General features: G+C 36.3%; 1 protein-coding gene across 4 annotated transcripts in view; it reads right to left on the bottom strand.

The window, feature by feature from the left end:
• Positions 1-18893, bottom strand: part of LOC114285996 (binding protein) — a 61241-nt gene extending 42348 nt beyond the window's left edge. For 2 of the 4 annotated variants that reach the window (XM_082921745.1, XM_082921744.1), the window contains exons 1-10: positions 18618-18893; positions 18062-18266; positions 15718-15781; positions 13888-14104; positions 12835-13011; positions 11261-11587; positions 9933-10155; positions 3422-3490; positions 2658-3113; positions 2172-2499 (exon numbers count right to left, since the gene is read on the bottom strand). In XM_082921745.1, the coding sequence (XP_082777871.1) occupies positions 2172-2499; positions 2658-3113; positions 3422-3490; positions 9933-10155; positions 11261-11587; positions 12835-13011; positions 13888-14104; positions 15718-15781; positions 18062-18240 (2040 nt within the window). In that variant the 5' untranslated portion in view covers positions 18241-18266; positions 18618-18893. Of the gene's footprint in view, positions 1-2171; positions 2500-2657; positions 3114-3421; positions 3491-9932; positions 10156-11255; positions 11588-12834; positions 13012-13887; positions 14105-14765; positions 14847-15717; positions 15782-18061; positions 18267-18617 lie in introns of those variants that run through there. The other 2 variants (XM_082921746.1, XM_082921747.1) reach the window with 2 other exon arrangements.
• Positions 18894-20925: the final 2032 nt, after the last annotated feature.

Below are 20925 nucleotides of genomic sequence, written 5' to 3'. Positions count from 1 at the left end.
TGAGGTCGGTTGGTGGCCGGCTGCAGAAAAGAAAACAAAGCCGTTGTTGTGTTGTTGTTGTTGTTGTTTTTTTTTTTTTTTTTTGTGTAAAATTGTGATCGGGGTTGATCCCCGGAGATGAATAAAGCAAGTGAGTTGTGCAAACTCGAATGGTAGGTGTGGTAATGCAGAAAAATCAACTGGAATAATTTTATTTATGTATTTATTTATTTATTTATTTATTTATTTATTTATTTATTTATTTTTTTTTTAGAATGGAAAAATGAAGAGAAAATAAAATAAATAAAGGGGTAATGGAACCCACGTTGTTGTGCAAACCAACACATGATGGTGTCAGCCATTATACCTAAAGGGGGTAGTGATAGATTAAAAAATATGAAGATATGATGAGGGGGATTTGAAGATGTGGGCTGGTATAGTGATAGAATATATGATAAGAAAAAAAAAAGTGTATATACAGAGAAAAGAAAATAAAGTGGGAAAGAGGGTGATGAATCAGTTTGTTGAGGAAGGAGAGAGAGAATTAGAAAATTTGGGTTTGTCCGGCGGACGGCCACTGTTTATGTTGATGACATCATTTTAACTGGTAATGATGAAGCAGAGTTAGCAGCCCTCAAAGAGAAACTCGCAAAAGAATTTCACATTAAGGATCTGGGAGCCCTCAAGTATTTCCTCGGAATGGAATTTGCAAGATCCAAGGAAGGTATATTCGTTAATCAGAGAAAATATGTTCTTGATCTCCTTGGAGAAACAGGTATGCTTGGTTGTAAGATGGCGGAGACTCCGATCGAGCCTAACTTGAAGTTACAAGCTGCTAAGGCTGAAGAAGTCAAAGAGAGAGAACAATATCAGCGACTTGTAGGGAAATTGATTTACTTGTCTCATACGCAGCCTGATATTGCCTTTGCAGTCAGCATGGTAAGTCAGTTCATGCACTCACCAGGGGCAGAGCACTTTGAGGCCGTTTATAAGATCTTAAGATATTTGAAAGGAACTCCAGGGAGAGGCTTACTATTCAAGAAACATGAACATCTTCAAGTTGAAGTATACACAGATGCAGACTGGGCAGGAAGTGTTACAGACAGGAGATCAACATCCGGATACTGCTCCTTTGTAGGTGGGAACCTAGTTACATGGCGGAGTAAAAAACAGAGTGTGGTAGGTGTAGGAAAGTAGGTGAAGTAGGTGAGTGTGTGTGGTAGTGGAGGTGGTAGGTGGAGTGGGTTATGGTAAATTCTAACACATTCCTTCGTACCAAACATGCTCAAACTGTCAATAGATGCTTGAAAGAAACAAAGGACTTGCATGAAATTAGATACCATGCAAGACAAAAGAAAATTGCAAAAAATTTGGGGAGAAAATAGGGAAACAAAATAAGGCATTTTCAGAGAGAGAGAGAGAGAGAGAGAGAGAGTGCTCTATCTCAACAAAGAACCAAAAACATCATACATCTAAATGCTAATGCTATAATGTAAAATTTTACACTTCGAATTTTAAAGAGGCACATAATGGGATGCAATTATATCTAACTGTGGGCTGCTATAATTGCACCAACTCTATAGATCAGCAACTTGAAACTTTCAGAATTCAAGCCAAAATTCCCTATCTTCCATCCAGAAACCCTATAATTTTTTTTCTACCCACCAGAACATAACCCTAGTAACTTTTCCACAGCTAAGACGCACCACAAATCCATTTGTAGGCTGCCTTTGGTCAAGTTTCCTAAAACTTTCCTACACCACATGGACACATCCACATACAAAATTATCTTGTGAAATGCTACATATGAAGAAATTATGAGCTAAGCCAACATAAGTCCAGATGCCATAGAGATAAACTTATCATACCCAAAATAGTACAAGATATAATTCAGCGGCTTTCGCCTTTTCTCCTTTCATCCTTTTCTAAATCTATCAAAAAGAGTGGGAAGAAGAAAGAATAAATGAAGGAACAAATATACACAACACTTATCCATAACTTCCATATTAGAGAGTTACACCTCTTTCTGCACTGATACTTGTATCAAGATTTAGTTGTACATAAACAACACGTGTCCATATAACAAAATAATTAAATATATAATTATGCCCTAGGACAAACATATACAGCTAAATGAACAACAAATGTCTATAGCAGATAAGTACAACAAAGTAAAAGAAAGAAGACCCTACCAAGTTATGTGAACTACCATTTAACGTTGCTGCAAATTCCACAAAAGAGATTACTTCAATTTGAAGAATATCAACTTCACTACCATTTAATTGACTGCCAAGGCCGTCGGAACTGGAATATATTTCCAAGTTCCATGGAGGAACCTCATCATACTTGCGCAACTCTCCAAAACATTCTGCTGAAGCTGGCCCAAAATAGAAAAAGTTCTCAGAGAAGATAAGGTCCCATACTCCCTCTGCCCGAAAAACATCTAGTAATGAAGGTGATGAAACGAGAACCTTCCTGAATGCAAAGAGCGCATAATGCTGCAGTGTATAAAAAAAAATCCTGCAGAAACAGGAAAAGCCAGAGGAAAAAAAGAGTAAAAGCAACAAAATAAGTAAGTACTAGTGTAATGAGAAGCAGCAAAACAATTTGGCAGAGTAGCATACACTACTTTCATAAGCAAAGGGATGAACAAAAAAACACATAGAAGTATCATTAACCTTAAGGGACTTGGCAGCTGATTTTGACTTGAACAAGCCCTAATGCATGGAAATACCATAAGAAGAGCCCCCATGAACCACTTGATCGAAAGTTCCCCATATAATGAAGAAACTGGAATGGTACTTCTACCAGCTGATACTTGGACATTATGAGATTTAATATCTTCTGGTGCAAGAAGGAAAAAAGCAAGGACTCTGCTTAACTTGACAACATAATCACTCCAATGTCGTATAAAAAAATTGACAAAAAGTTCAGTAGAAGACTCTGTATCATGAAATTTTGAATTATTGTTTTTGGAGTCAGAAACAAGTATTTGAAAATCCTCCTGCCCAGACAAATCATTGGTCTGCTGCCTGTACTCTTGAAGCATGAAGGCAACTGAACAAAAGCTATTGGCAAATTTATGTACCCTTCCATTCTCACATAGAAACTGCAAGTTGTTCAAATTACCAAATCTGGAAATTGGTTAAGGACATCAGTAACAGTTAGCATTACAAAAACCACAATTCAGAAAACCTACTGTCAAAACAGGATTTTGAAGCCAAAGTTGGTAATTAAAGTGCATAATATACCAAAGCAACATAAGGACAGCCATCCTTGCTGCAAAACAAATTCTTATTTTTATAATCTAAGGGCACCCAATTCGGTTACCCAAGTTCATTCTTGCATAAGTAGAGGATGCATGCTCACTTTTAGCAAAGGAGCTGAGGTGGTATTTGAGGCATCTATGTGAACAAAATGCATGAGTGGGTGAAAAGGATACACAGCCTCCCTAAGAACCTCCAAAAAAAGAACATGGAGCTGAAAAATAGCCAGTAAAGGATTTTTATCCCTGCAAAATAAAATAAAACCAACATATTAAAGGCAACAAAATATGTATGATGAAATAGGATAAAAAGTCAAAATCTTATGATAGCTATATTAATTTACAAGCATTAAAAAATATATCTAAATTAAAGTATGGACACACAGCACACTGCTTCATATTTAAGCATACAGAAAACCACTTGCACATAAAACATGGACACCAACATATTGGAAGCAATCAATATGCATATTGAAATAGCATAAAAAGTTCAAAATCATACCATAGCTAAACTTAAGGATTGAAATTTCTAATTTTAAAGAGATTAGTTGAGAACATGGACAATTTCATATTTTAAGGCTATGGGAAAACACAAAAGCAGATTTTTTTTTTAAGCATACACTATAAAAAAGACTAACAAAAAGCAAGAGTAAATACAAAAATACAAGTATGAGCAAGAAGAAATTCCAGCATGCAATCATAAGGACAAATATATGACAAAATGAAAGGCCATATGTAAAACTGAAGAAAGTCAAAACAAGATATAATAGCCTGCCAGCACCAACTCTCACAATGGCCAGTGATACTGCACCACCTCACAAACGATTGTTGTTATCAGGCCAGTTAAGTTGACTTATATAAAGCATAGTCATAAGACCAGCGAGGCCTAACAGGGAAAAGGAGACAGAGAGAGATGCAAATTCGCAGATAATTCATTCATAACTAAGTAATATATGTTATATGCATTCAATGCATAGACCACTGTTTATTTACTTGAGTCATATCTCCTTTTATCCACAAAGGCAGAGGTGTAAGGGTCATTGTTGAATATGTCCTGATCTCTCTATTATAAGATTTTTATAACTAAACCAAATCTCACTTTAAATTAATGGGTAATGTTATGGTACACCCATTTGTACCATATGCAAGTTATGTCATCTATGAGTTTGATTATCACAAATAGCATAACTCAATACTAAGGGAGTCATAACTATAAAAAAAATAAAAATAAAAATTTGAGTTATAACCAAACATCAAATGAGGTATAACCAAACAACTCTTAGATTATAACCAAAATAATGTCATAACCAACATCACAATCTGTCATAACTAACAGCACAATAGGTCATGTAACCAAAGACACAAAGATCGTAACTAAAGGCGCATATAAAGGGGGTGTGCGTGTAGAATTTCCCTAAATTAATATATTTATAACTACTCTCCACAAAACTCACTGATCCCACCCACAAAAGGTCAATGTTGACGCTGGGTTTGACAAGTAAGATTGCAAGATACATGAGGATGCTCAAAAGAGAAAAGATTAAATTAAAAAGGGAGGGGTATAGAATGCTCTTTCATCCAGCTACCAATATCAGTTCCATATGAAGTTTCCAATAGTTCAAACAGAGCGTTCCAGAAGACGACTTCTGTATTATAGATAGACAGTTACTGAGTGAGTGAGGCAGGAAGAGAATACATTTAAGAGCAAGCAAATCAAGACTTGAGGCAAAAACCAAAATTGATTAGCTTCTAAATTATTAGAGCATATCTCTAAAAAAACATGTAGATATTCTGCAAGTCTAAGCCCATTTTTTCCTATAATAAAAAGCCTAAATGTAAGCTCCAGGTTTTTGTGAAGTATAGAAATGAAGAGCAGTAATAGAAAATATGCCCAAGAAAATGTTCCCTACAGTGCTACATTTATGTGGCCAAAAAGTCAAAATAGTAAAAGTTTGGCAAACTTGAGAATATGCAACAAAGTCTGGCTCCCTTTTTCTTTAAATAATATCTGAGGCATAGGTTTGAGGAATTATGAAAATTATCTGAAACTTAACAGCATGTTGTGTAAGAAAGGGCAAAACACACAACAAAATCACAATGACAGCCAGTTGACCCAAATACCGGATTGCAAAGTGTGGTGCCCTTCAAACATCAAACATCCACAAAGTCAATCTCGTTAAGTTCCTTCCTTATTGGCCCAAAATCAACTACAAACCTAATAGCTGCTTAAAAAAAAAATTCAATTAATTGTAAGTACTAAAATAGCCCGCCAACATTAAAAGCTTCTGAAAAATTCCCATATTGGTCTAAGATCCAACATGAAATCTTATCTAAAACCATCTCAGTGAGGAAGCAAATAATTTTACTACAAGTGTGAGCTTGGTATGAACACTTACCACTATAGATGAAACGGCCTACAGGCTTAAGGAGTTAAAGAGGGACAAAAATAGAATTATCATCCAAAAAAGCTTGTGAAATCACAGTATAACTTTATATTCTGCATCTTAGTGTTAATGAAATCTGATGGGACACTAACTCACTGTCAACCAAATAGCATGACAACAATATTATAAGTTTAGCAACCCCAAAAATTCTCTCTGCCATGCCCCTTTATTCTCCCCATTTGTGAGGCAACTTCGACAATAACAACGAAAAATTATATGATAAACTATAAAGGTTTGGAACATTGTCACAGTACCCATAAGAAATAAACAGAGGCCAATACAAAAAAATAAAAATAAAAAGGAAGAAAAAATATTTTTTGTCAAAGCCAACAAGCCATAAAAAGAGAACAGAAGATTCATGCCATCTTATACTGAATTCATTTAGAAGAACAAATTGATAATTTCAAATTATCCATCAGTTTCTAACTTAGTATAAGCTAGACAAACTCAGATGAACAACATCAGCTGTACAATGTACAACCTACCCATCCCGTTCCATAAACCACAAGAGTCTGCATTAGAAGCATCATATATCCAAGCAACTCCCCTTAAGATTACGAGGAGTCAAACAACAAGTAGACAATGAACAGAAACAAATATATATATCTATGCGTGTGTATCTATGTAGGTATATTTTCATATGTTAAAATCCACCCACTACACCACTACCACCTCACCTACTCCACTAAACCTAACCCACTACACCACTACCACCTCCACTTCACCTACTCCACTAAACCTAACCCACTACACCACTACCACCTCACCTACTCCACTAAACCTAACCCACTACACCACTACCACCTCCACTTCACCTACTCCACCTACCACCTACTACCACCTACTCTTCTATATATAGGAATCATGAATCATTGTAATTTAGATCAATACAACAATCAATAATACAATCATTTCTCTTTATACATTAAATTTCTACATGGTATCAGAGCAAGGTTAAGAAGCTAGTAATTCTGCTTCACCGGCGGGCGGCAGCCTCGCCTTGGCCGCCCGCCGGACCTCCACACATTCCTTCACTCCGCTGCCACAAATTCCACATCTCTCTCTCAATTTCTTTTACACTCTCCTGGCATCAAACCAAGGAGACCCACGGCTCTCTCTCCCTCTCTCTAGATTTAGTATATACAGAGAGCTATGGAGTCTAAGCCAAGCTTACTGAGGAACATTCTGGTTCGACTCTTTGTCTTCGGTGTTCTCATCATCGCCGTCCGATTCGCCTACGTCGTCACCATCAGAGGCGAATCCTGCAATCTCGGAAGCTTCTGCTTCTTTTCCTCGCCGGAAAATCTCAACCTCGTGATCGGCGTCCAAAATCGCAGGTCATCGGCGATCATTTCAAACGACGCCGCCCTGATTGCATCGTCAGCGACATGTTCCATCCCTGGACTGCCGACCTTGGTGCTCGCCTCGGCATTCCCAGGTTCTTGTTCTATGTTACAGAGACATTTGCTTTGCCGGGTCTCCCCGATGATAACATCATATTTTCCAAGAGAAAAATCCCATACTGGTTTAAGGAGAAAGGAACTAGTTATGGACAAATAATTGACGAGGTCATGTTACTTTCCAACCCATGTGCACTTTTGTTTTTATTCTACTTTTTGACATACCAACTCATGTGCACCTTTTTTTTTTTTTTTTTCTCTTTTATTCTACTTTTTGACCCATCATTCCACCACCTTCCTCTTTTTTTCTAAATCATATTTTTATCACCGCCCACTCCATGATACCTATTTTTTATTATTATTATTATTATTCTTATTAAAACAAAAAAAAAAAAAAAAAAAACACCAAACACCATTGCAAACTATTTACAAATTTGCACAACCAATCATATTTTATTTATCTCAGGGAACAACCCCGATCACACTTTTACACACACACAAAAAAAAAAAAAAAAAACCAAACAAAACAAAACAACCACATCCACCGGCGGGATTTTTTTTTTTTCTTCTCTACTCTACCGCTGGTCTCTTTTTCTTGCCTCCGTCCTGGGCGGCTCTTGACGGTGCTCCCTCTGTACTTCCTAGACCACCAAGCAAGTTGCCTACTCCCTGCTCCTCCACTGCAGCATATGGCGGCCCTCCAAATCGGAACATCACGGTGGCCTTCCGCTTCAGCTCCTTGTTTTCTGCCCTTAGCACGCTTATCTCTGCTCGCGCATCCTTATATATGCGTTGGAGCAGAGCCAGCTGGGAGTTTAATTGCTGCACCTCATTTGTCCTACTCTGCAGCCGGTGCGACAAGTTTGTGACCGCCGTCATGGACTCCACACATGCCTTCAAAGTATACTGATTAGCCTCCACATCCGTTTGCACTGCCATTTTTTGCTCCACCGACTGCATCGGAAAGTTCAACGGAGCAAACCCAGTGGTGTTTGGTTGAGGTTCACGGGACACCGCACCAGTTCTCTCTCCTGTGGCCTCGTTGAGATCGGGAAAGAGAGTGAGCAGCCCGCGGGAAGACGATGAAGCCATTTTCTGGGCAACAGAGTGTTACAGAATATCTCTCGCAACAGAGTGTTACAGACTCTCTCTCTCAGCACAACGAAGAGTTTTTTAGACTCTCTCTCTCAGCACAACGAAGATTTTTTCAGAGGTTTTTTGCAGATTTTCTCTGCCTCAGCCTCCGTCTTATAGCCGAGGCAGCCACGCGCATCGCGCGCCTCTTACCACCAGCCGACAAACGGGCACGCAAGCCAAGGCGCCCACGTGCCTCGCCATCATGTCCGGCACACCTTTTGATGAATTGGGCACGCCTTTTGATGGCACGCCTTTTTGAAAGATTGGGCACACCTTTTGAGGGTGCGACTTTTTATGGGTCCGACAAGACTCTGTAAACTGTCCCGACATTGATTCCGGTTAGCTCCTTTATGGGTCCGACAAGACTCTGTAAACTGTCCCGACATTGATTCCGGTTAGCTCCTTCAAGGGTCCGACAAGACTCTGTAAACTGTCCCGACATTGATTCCGGTTAGTTTCTACAAGGGTCCAGCAAGACTCTGTAAACTGTCACAACATTGTCTGCTACAACGGTCCGACATGACCCCATAAACTGTCTTCTACATCGGTCTGACACCGCCATCCAGTGTCCTCTACACCGTTATGACACCACCATACAGTGTCCTCTACAACGTTATGACACCCCCATACAGTGTCCTCTACAACGTTATGACACCACCATCCAGTGTCTTCACCAATGGTCTGACACGACCATACAGTGTCTCCTATCCTCTTTTATTTTTATGTATTTTCTTGTTTTGTTACTCTCTCCAAACTCAAGTTGGTTAGTTCCTATCCCCCTTGAGTTTGCGGGGGGCTGTTAAAATCCACCCACTACACCACTACCACCTCACCTACTCCACTAAACCTAACCCACTACACCACTACCACCTCCACTTCACCTACTCCACCTACCACCTACTACCACCTACTCTTCTATATATAGGAATCATGAATCATTGTAATTTAGATCAATACAACAATCAATAATACAATCATTTCTCTTTATACATTAAATTTCTACATCATATATAAGCTAATAACTTGGTAAAGCAACCTCTAAAATGGAAAGAAAAACCACCTTAAATAAATTAGAAAAATAAAATAAAATAATAAAAATTGGCCAGTTGCAACACTATCTGAAAATTATTGTAAAAAATTTGTAGTGATTTCAACAATTTGATCAGTTTCTCTTACTATCCATTTGGATTTTGCAGTCAAAGAAGGAAAGAAAACCTCTAAAAACTGCTCTAGAAAGGAAACTCAAAGATTTTTTACCATCTTAAATTCATTTCCCTGGTTCTTACTGAAGCAAACAAAAACTCAAATTTGGTGTGAACTACATTGATCCCAAAAAATTTAGGAGAATATATGTTACAATAAGTGGTTGTCAATTGAAGTGATGGCAGGGTGTTATCCACCCTCAACCTTGTGATAAGGATTCAAGTCCTGGAAAGTAGGCTCTCCAAAAAAAAAAAAAATAGGGGTAAGATTGCCTACCTACAACCTCTTCAGACCCTGTTGTAAGCAGAAGCTTTGTGCACTAGGTGTGACCTTTGACCTTCACTATATGTTACACTATTAAGGAGCTCAACCAATGAAATTCACAACTTTTAAGAAGTTTAGCAACCCTTTTACAATTAATCTCAAGTCTCAGCATTATCAAAAACGAAAAACCAGAATACCAGAAACACAAGCAAAGGCAGACAACCACTTCAAATAAATTACCTTTCTATATCAGAAAAAGAAGAAATCTTTGATCTCAAAGCATTATTTGATGGAAGTCCTAGCCCATCCAACAGAACTTCAAGGCCTCCAATACTTCTAAAATGATTTTGACCACGTGGATTATCAGCTAATGCAGAACGAAGAGATCTCAAAGTCAAATACTGAAGTGATGTATCCATCCATTGTTCTTTCATACTCAACCTTCTCATCACTCTCAACAGCTCTGAAACACAATCAATTTCTGTGAATTTTAAAGAATAGAAAAATAGAAAACAAAAAACAATAATGTAGTCCGGATGCAAAGAATCATCTTCTGTGCCAAGTACAGATTAAAATCAACATTTCACAACTATCTTCTGTTTACTCTTTTTTTTTTTTTTTCTTTTTTTAATAATAAATACACCTGTCTTCCATGTTAAAGTTTCAATTAGGTCAACTTAAAAATATTTTTCTTCAAGAATCTTCTTCTGTGCTAAGTTTGTAGAGAGCCAACATTTGAATTCCTAACCTTTAATCATGAGTTAGGGCAGACACAAAAATGAAGAATTTAGCTGCTTTTCGGGTAAAATTCACCAATTGACTTTTCAAACTACTTGATCTGTTTAAATCTGATCGAATTAAAACATTCCATTTGCTACTCAACAATTCTCTCATCACCTTTTAACCTTCTCTCCTTCTATCAAACAAAAGAATTTTGCTATAACATCAGTTCATATGTAAAAAAAATTTAAAGGAGCAGAAGCCTAATGGAAGACAAAGAGGCAAGATGGTCTGATACCTAATGCCACCAAATAGTTTTGAAGCTTCTTGCAGGCATAACATTATTTGGGTAGCTTTACTGACTAGATGAATGAGGGAGAAAAAGCATTTCAGTGTCATAGTCTTTAAATAATTGCACCATACACGGGAATCTTTTAGGTGCACAGGAAAGACTTGCTCCCCATGAAAATGAGATTATTTTATCCCCATCCAACTGATTTCAGATTTCCCCTAACATGAGAATGGATGAATTTTTTGCAATATAGGCAGTGTGCAGCACTATCAGACTAAGAGACACAAGTGCCAGAGATGAACAAGCCATTATAAAGAAACTTAATGGGAAAAGATCACCATAGAATGCATATCACATTTTAATTACACAACATTCTGCCCCAATAATGAAGTATCTCATCTAATACATTAATACAAACTTGAGGCCATGATAATCCAACCAAAAAGGCACATTAATCACTATGCATTTCAATAAGTTTGGAGATGACTGGTACAGTTCTCTTAATGTATAAACAAGCAAACAGAACACTAAGAAAATCTAAAATTGCCTACCTTACCTACTAACCAATTAAGGCCACCAGCTTCCATCACCAACACAACAGCTTTCTGATGCCAATGTAGCCTTGTTTCAAAAAGGGGATTATTCAGGCTAGCAGAAGGATCAGTTAAAGTTGCACCACCCCTTGGAACAGAAAACTCCAATTTACTGTTGTACATCTGAGTGTTTTCATATACATCAGAATGTAGAACAATGAAGTTGCATATAATTGACACCACATATACAAGTAATTGTTGCAAAATTCTGGTCTTCTCTAACATAAAGCTTGACAAATTTTCATCAGCAGAAAGCGCGCCAGTAATTGTCTTGAGTTGGACAACAGCCGCTGAAAAAAACATCACAATGTTAATATGCTAATCATCAAAATCCTATTAAGATATTATGCTCCATGCTTATGAATAACAGAAAAAATAAGAAAAATGGCCTTGGGGTTTTGAATGCCTTGCATTGCCTTGTGGCCTTGGCTTTATGGTGGAAATTATAGTGATCAATGGAAATGGAATGGATTACCTTCCTCTTGTGTTCAGATGCTAGTTATTGACTTCAAAGGGTTTGGCCTTGATAGGAAAGCTCAAATTCTCGAGTGTGAATCATCCGCAGTATTTAGGTAATTTGATTGGAAAGGGATGCATGGATTTTTTGGGAAAAGATTGAAGACATAGAGGGTTTATGGGATAGAATTTGTTATTTGATGCTTATAGTCTCGTATATAATCCTCAATTCATAGAACATATAACAATGACAATTTCATTGCTTATAGTCTTGTATATAATATACAGTCTCTCTGTAATCAAGAAGTTTAACTGTCATATATCATAATGCTTTGCTTCAGTACTATAATAAACCAAAAAAAGGGAAGAAAAAAAAAATCAGATGTGGTATATTTTCTTGTATTATATATATATAGGAGACAAATGGGCAAATCAAAACATAATTCTAATTCTCGTTTCTGACAGAAAACATGTAAAATAGGAATAACTATGGTACGTATGTGTTTCTGTTTGAGAATACATGCATACAAGAAACAATTATTCTCATGGGGTGTGCAACATGCACACAAACTAACTAATTGAAAGAACTCTATGTATATTCAATAAACAAGTTATCCCACTTTTCTTCGACCATCCCCCCACTGCTCCCCAAACATAAATAAACAAATAAAACACAAAAGATGAAAGAAGAAGAAGAAGAAGAAAAAACACATAAATAACAAAAGCCTAGGCAAATTTATCAACAATAGAGCCATCATGAATATGTAAAGGATATAATATAGAAAAGACTGAAAGCTAAGAGTATGTAAATGTAGTGGCTAAACCACTTCGTTCCTATCCTTCTTCACTCTGCTTAAGCCAAACACTACGTTGTGCAAACCCAAATAACTGAACTAACAAAGATATTGAAACTATATTGGTATTTACAACTTGAAAATTCGATAAATGGAACAAAACAATTGTATAATGAGAAATTTGAAATCATACATCAACTACGGAAAGCTCCATCTTTGAAATCAGTTCCAACCAAGATTTTATTATGCACAAAGAGAAATTATCAGCATCAAGCTGATTGTTTTACCTTTCATTAATGCAGCAAGTTTTTGAATCCCACCATAGTAGCCGAAAACTCGGCAATTATGCATTGACCGAGTTACAATAGTCAATGCATCCAAGACAGGCAACCCCTCAGATGTTATAGTCAAGCTCGTTGAAGTCCCTATTTGATCTTTTGTTGATTGCACTACGCTGGTGTTTACTGATTAATAATGGGAAGAATAAAAATACATTTAAAAACATGTCAGATTTTATGCATTTGCACAAGTACCAATATGGAAAAAAATGATCACATCTATAGGCAAACAATTATTCCAACTCTTAATATATGTGTTGCAAAAAAAAAAAAAAAACTAAACATTTAAACTTTTCTATCAATGTTATACTGAAATTAAAATAAAATAGAGGGCCACTATAATTGTTTTGTCACTGAAATCCACAAGACCACCGTGGAAGAAGGTTACCCATGCACCCAAAAGACCAAAGACAATTTATAAATATTATGCACCAGTTGATTGAAGAAGAGAAAGGGGAACAGAGCTGGAAGGTGGAGAAAAATATTAGCTTCTCTAACAGAAGCTCATAGCACCAAAAGAATTAGGCTTGCTAACAAGAGGCACCAAGTGCATCTAGGTCTCTCTCTCTCTCTCTCTCTCTCTATATATATATATATATATATATTATCTTTCTTCTCTGTCTTTAATATGTTCTAACTTCTATCTATATCCCATGAAACAAATCAACATTTTATTTTTCCCATCACAGTTTGAAGAAAATTCTCATAAAGTCAAGCCTACAATAGAAACTAACCCACATTCCTTCAGGAAAAAATAATTCATCCATAAAAATAACAGCAATTGCATGATGGAAGAGAAATGAGGAAAGTCGCATCAAATTTAGTCAAGCCATTCTACGAGAATCTTCACCTAATAAAACTAATCTGCAAATCCAACAGAGGATCAAAAAGAAGAACCCAAGTAAACATTGGCTTAAAGATCAATTTACCAGGAGAACAAATATAAACTTTACATTTACTAAGAATCAATCCGCTGTATATTAGATATAAAATCCAACTTACATTCATTTACCAAAGTAGTTACATGTGTGACTTCTTCAATAAAAGTGAGACTAATTTCAGAAGGATGTCCAGTACAGCAGCCAACCACTATATCATCCACAGTTGAGGCAGAAGGCAAAGCCGCCTCTGCAAACTGATCAGGATATGCAGGCTCCCAATTCTTGTATATAATTAGAAATTGCTTGAGGAAAATAAAAAACAACTTTCTCTTTTCAACCTGTAATAATAAATACATAAATAAATAAATGAACTGTTACAGAAACAGAACACTTAGGTGTGACAATGCATAAATCCAAGCAGGTAATCTAACCACATTAAACAGCATCTCAAGATTTACTGACAAACACCAAGGTATGGCAGACAGAGCATGTCTAAATCAGGTTTATTTTAAACAAACAATTTCTTTGCCTGAAATTTGTTTATCAAGGTCAGAATAACTCAACCAACAAGGAAGCTAAGACAAATACAAGTTCAATTTGGCATATTCGTTGGAATAACTTCATTTATTTTTATTAATACATTAGCATGACATCTTAGGCTATATCGAACCAACACAAAAAAAAAAAAAATAGCAGAGAAATATAATATCCCAAGCCTGGTGCAGAATTTGAGAGAGAAACTGCCCAACACAAACTAAAAAGTTTGCACACCCTATTCATAAAAAACTTTAAAAATTATGGATGAAGAAGATTGTTCAATATAGATATACAAATCAAGAAAAACATAGATAATGAACAAAATTGGCTTATTAAACAGGGTTATATTATTAACACTTGAAAGCATTGAACCTACAAAGATTAAACACTACCTGCCTTCATATAAAAGATGAAAGCATATTTCAGATCTTAATCATGAAGGGGAAAAAAAAAAAACAATACCTTTGATGTGCCACAATAAAAATCCCAAACTATGGTGGAATCCAGCCAAATCAGAGTCCACATAGCAGTTTTCATCTTTCACTAACGGAAACAGGAAGAGGTGAAATCAAAGCACTAAATTAACAGGTAAACTTTTATGTTTAAGGATGCTCTATAATAAAATCCATTTCACCAACCGCCAGCTATACTCTTCTAAATTTGTGAAGCACCTGTGCCGGACACTCAACACTCAAACAGGTCATGGGATGTGTCTGGCATGCTTCGATGGACATGAACTGTATACCTTGAAGTTGAGTTTGCTATCTATGCATAAGACTCATAAAATGCTCTAGTTTGTAAACATCATTTTGACCGAGAAAGATAAAAAAAAAAATATGAAATCTAGTTGTGATCCAGTGTTCTTGGATTGGAGAATTAGATGAATCCAATAATCATACTCACACCAGAGTCGGGACCCATGTAATGACGAAAGGTCCTGATGGCAAATGTTTTAAGTCATTCTTGGGAGAATGCTATTCACCATCTCATGAAGCACATCAGATGAACAAAAATCTGGCTTTGTTTAAAAACCCTTCTGTTGAAGCTAACAACATTTTAAGGAGGCAGTATGAGTGGTTTTCCATTCAAGTAAATAATTAAACATTGATTTGTTTTATATGTCCAAGCAAACTAAGGAACTACCACATAGTATTAAAAAGCTGAACATTTTCAAGAGAATAAAGGTTTAGGGGATCTTCAAATTTTTCAGCCACCTAGGAAAAAAATAAAGGTACAGGGAACAATATAATGAGAAAATCAATCAGAAAGGTGTTTGTAAAGAACAAAAGTCAACATAACATGCTGCAATCAATCAGCCAACCAAAACTTTGGGGTTGAGTTTGTCAAACATTCACTCACATAGAGAAACAAACATGAAAAAAACAAACCACACCAAAGAAATTCCCAAATATACCTTATCAAACGCATTCTCATATCTTCCCCAGAGTGTACTTAGAATGGCCTCATCACCAACATCGCTGAAAAAGGAATGATTAGGACAAAGAAAAGGTTAAACAAGAATAAAATACAATTATAAAATGCTCAGAAGTTAACTTCTGATCAGATGGTCAATCAATATGTTTTAAAAGGATAGAGAGAGATGAGAAAAGAAAAGAAAACTAAAGACTAACAAAACCCTATGCACAAGCACCAATTAGATGGATCAAGCAAAGCAATGTTTACAACCCAAAAGAATTGTAGATGACTTGGAAACGAGGCACTGCATGAATAATACAGCTTGAATAAGTTTTAAAAAAGGGGAGAGAGAGAGAGAGAGAGAGAGAGAGAAGAAAAAGGAAAAAATGAAGAAGACCAAGAAAAAGGTATGCTTCAATAAATTGAAGACAATCCCATTCTACATGATCTGTTGACCAACCCACCAATTTCCAATATGGATGGGGAAGCTTCAAACAAGATTGGAACGGAAAAAAATTTCATGGGATGGGAAAACATCTTTTAGATACAAATAAAAGGGCAACTCCATGCACAAGGCTCCACACTGTAGGGGTCTAACCAGGGTCAGATGTAGTTGTAGACAGCCTAACCCCTACATGTGAAACGACTATTTCATGTTTCGAACCTGTCATGCCCAGGTGGCAGTGTTTTAAATACTAAAAACATTAAAATTAGAATGTGAGAACCCAAAATAGCCTATATTCCATGACAAACCACACTAAATGATCACCAGGTTGCTCCGTCTGTTGCTCATTACATTCCCAGCACTAGTCGCAAAGTGGAAGTCATATACTTTACCAAGACTTCATAGGACTCTTGAAGTTGTGTTATGATACATAGTTTAATTTCACTATAAAATCATGAGTTATGATTACTGGAAGACAATAAAAATCAACCCAAGGCTGTGAACAACTAGATTATTAGGAGTGCATAAATTATAGTTACTGATTCAAAAACACCTCAACAAGCTCCAGAAGAGGCTGGAGCAAGGTTCTGAAAAGCGGTTGCGGTCGCCGTAACGGTAGCGGTGACGCGGTTGCGGTTGCGGTTGCGGTTGCGGGGTGTAAAGGCCGTAGTGTAACGGTTGCGGTAACCGGAACCGTGAATTTTTTTATTTTTCGCACAATTTGAAAAAAACTTACCGATACGCATTTTTTTTTCCATTATCATATTTATTGGGTTAAAAATAAATATTGATCAATTTTTGTAAATTTTTAAGTATGATCCAATATATTTCATATTTTTAAATCACTATAAACTGAGTTTTTTACATTTTATTTTAATAATTAATGACTTTATATTTTACAAAAAATCAATCACTAACTATTATATATATATACATATTTTAACAAGCCAAATAGATAATGACCACACTTATTATTATTATTATTATTTTCAAACAATATATAAATAGACACACACAAACAAAATAGTTTAGTGATGGCAGCTGAATAGAATATCATAGGTCTTATAGTTTCAAAAAATCAATAACATGTTCTTCATCTTCCCTCTTCTCTCTCTATCTCTTGCTCCTCCATTTTCTCTCTTTATCTTCCCTCTTCTCTCTATCCTTCTTCCCCCACTTTTAGCTTTTTTTTGTATGTTTTTTCGAAAGAAACAGTTTGAAACCGTTACGTAACGGTGCATAACAGGCCGTTACGGCTGTTACGGCACCGTTACGACCGCTACGGCAGCCACTACAGCCTACACACCTGTGAATCTCAATCACACTGCAAAAGCGGCCATAACGGGTGGCGGTAGCCGCCAAAACCGTTACATAACGGTTGCGGCCACTTTTTAAAACCTTGGGCTGGAGTCATATACCATTATCTTCCATGCCTAATTACAGATCCAAAACCCTATCCTTTTGCTAAAAAATCTAAAAACCTCGTTACTTAACCAAAATTTCAGCCACATCAACTTATTAAATTCAGCCCCTAAGAACCCCTAACATGCTTCCCCCCGTCAATTTAATGGCCAAGGTTATCCTCACTAGTTCAACATCATGTGTCGAAAAATTACACTCAAAAGGATCCATCCACACACTTATCCAATCTTTATTACACTTTCACCATCCACCCCAATAACCTACTTATGAATAACCAAGGTGTGATAACAAAAATGGTCACACTTAATATCTCTTGGATCACCATAATGGGAACAAACCAATTGTTCAATTAGCATGGTGCAATAAAAATATATGTTCTAAATATATATAGAGACAAAATGGAAGGTACTTCGTTTAACATAAAATTCAAATAAGCAAGCGACATGGCCAACTACCCGGCAAGCATGAATAATACCTGAAACGGATTTTCGGAGTTGGAGGAGAGAACCTCTCAGTTGAGGAGCCTGAACCAGACTCCGCACTGTGGCCAGTGGAAGTCCTCCGAATGAGGTCAGCAACACCCTTCACAATGTTCATGTTTCCCCACCAGGAATCAATAATCAAGACTCCATAATAAGCCAGCAATGAATACATGAACAACCCATCACACTTTCAATTCTCTGTAGTGCAAACCACTTCAATTAGTAGGCCACTTTACATATCATTCAAACAAATTAAATTAAAAAATAGCATTTTGCCAAGCATAATATAATTCCAATAATTCAGTTACCAAAATTAATAAATCAGAAAAAAAAAAAAAAATCAACAAGCTAATCATCTCAAATTTCAATAAAGTTCAAGAAAGATTAAATTTTAAGACAATGAGTGAATCAATATCAATAATCTCTGTAATAATCAACTATACGAAAACACCGTCGATAACGATGGACGGAAACGAATTCAAGTAGATTACACGTTGGAGGTCAATGATCGCAAAGTTCTTGTATGTGAATGAATAACGATATGAGTACCTTATGAAATCGAATGGCTCGATCGCTCTAAAGAATGCCTAGGGTTTTGCAATGCAAGATCTGAAACTCTTGATCTTTTTTTTTTTTTAATTATCCTGAACTTGGAAGCTCCAATGGCATCAACGTCAAATCGGGGGTACACAACGAAGAGAGATGATGAGAGAGGCAACGAAGAACAGGAGAATATTTTTGCGTGTGATGAAGTTCAGTTAATATCAAAACTTGGCCTTAGGTTTTGGAGAGAGATAATTGATGAGTCGCTGGCCATTGATGAGGAACGCACCTGCCAAGACGAGGTGTTAAAAGAGACTTGGGTCGGTCTGGTGGTTGATTGTATTTCACAACGGCACCGTTTAAGAGTCAACCACCCAAAATATAATTAAAGATCAGGAAACTTGACAATCAAACCAAACCCGATACTCTCTTATTTGGGTCGATTCCCTTTTTCTAATGTCATGGTTATTTCGCCTATTTCGACAATACGGTTAGAAATTAAATTTTTAATTTTTTAATATCATATCATTTTTTTATATTTTATATATTATTTTTTAGGGAAATTTAGGTATAAATCCCCTTTACCTTTCTTTCATTGTTAAAAGGATTAAGAAAAAAATTATACTTTCTAAACCCCCTCATAATTATAAAGTCTTGCATAAAAGAAAAAATTTATTATTTAAATATTTTATATGACTATTATACCCCATTGTCCCTCCACTTTATAAACAGTCAACTCTCTGTGTTCACTTCTCTCCCAACACTCCCAACTCCACTTTAACTGCTCTCTCTCCCCAATTTGTCTCTTTATTTTTTCTGTCTCGAAAATTTTCCCTCAACATTCTAGGAAAATCGAACTGTGACTTCGCTTTAGATTTCTCTCTCTGTTCGCAAATGGACGCTTTCCACTTTGATAATGTGAAGGCGGAGAAGGCAAAAGCTATGTTAAGATACAACCGCCTCCGAACCATAGCTAAATTGTTTCGACTCCTCGAGATATTCCTGGATTGTAACTTCGCTTTAGCTTCTCTCTAGGATTTCGGCTAAATTTCCTTTCGCAGTCAAAATCTCCGGTGAGTATTTCCGACGAATTCGCGATCTCTGTTCTTGTTAATTGATTCTCTCAAAAACTTCCAGATTCTTCTCCGGTGATGATAGCAACGACGACTATGATGATTCCCTTCCAGATCTGAAGCTCTGTTTTTCGACAATTTTGGTAACTTCGCGATCTCTGTTCTTGTTAATTGATCTTGAATTTCAGTTAACATTTGATCATATTACTCATTTTTACGTTCAAGAATTATGATTTCGAGTGCATATGTGTGTATGTGTATATACACACTCATATATGATTGATTGTGTTGATTAGAATTGATATTGGTCAGTAGGCTCTGTTCTTGTACCAAAACCTTAATTAATGTGGTTGATATGTTCAATTCCATTTGTATATATATATATATACATTTCTGTTCAATTATTTAGGTTTGTATAGAATCAGTAATAAACACACAAAAATTAAGATAGTCACTCTAATCAAATAAATTTTTTTTTCCCAGATAATTAAGCTCAGATTAGTTGAAAAGCGTGATCACCTGGTGCCTGTGATTCCAGTAACCACTAGATCCCGCAAGAAGAACTGCCACATCTCATCCCCATGGAATCATCATAGCCGTCGTTGCTATCATAGAGAGAGAATTCGAAGAAGAAGAATTTTAATTCTATTAAATATTGTCTAGGTTTTATCACCATCATGGTTACATTCCTCATTCAAGATTTTGAGAATATATGTATATATATATATATATATATATTTGTGTGTATGAGTCTTGTTGAACATATGTATTCTTTTTAGGGGTGGGCAACGGTTTATCCGAACCGCTCAAACCGCCCAATCCGCCCAATTCGCATATAAATGGGCGGTTTCGCAAACATAATGCGGGCGGATGCGGTTTGAAATATGACAAATTTACGGGTTGTGGGCGGGTCGCGGTTTAAACCCGCAACCCGCAAAAACCGCCCGCACTTTAATTATTATTATTATTATTATTATTATTATTGTTATTGTTATTATTATTATTTTTTATATACCAACTTTGTAACTTTTACAGGAGCACCATTATATTCTTTATGACACTAGGATCCTTATTTTTAAGTATTTCTCAACTTTCTTAATGCCGTAGAATTATCAAGTCCTAAACTTGGTTTCTTATATGATTTTCATTGGTGATTCATCCACTTTTTCCTAATAAAATTTTCCTTCTAATGGTCAATGGAAGTTATAGTTTGATTATTGATTACTGAACTGGCAATTCTA

Source organism: Camellia sinensis, chromosome 3 (assembly GCF_055761805.1).
Source record: "Camellia sinensis isolate YWXY chromosome 3, ASM5576180v1, whole genome shotgun sequence".
In the NCBI taxonomy this organism is placed as follows: Eukaryota; Viridiplantae; Streptophyta; class Magnoliopsida; order Ericales; family Theaceae; genus Camellia; species Camellia sinensis.
This window is presented reverse-complemented; position numbering and strand designations above follow the sequence as displayed.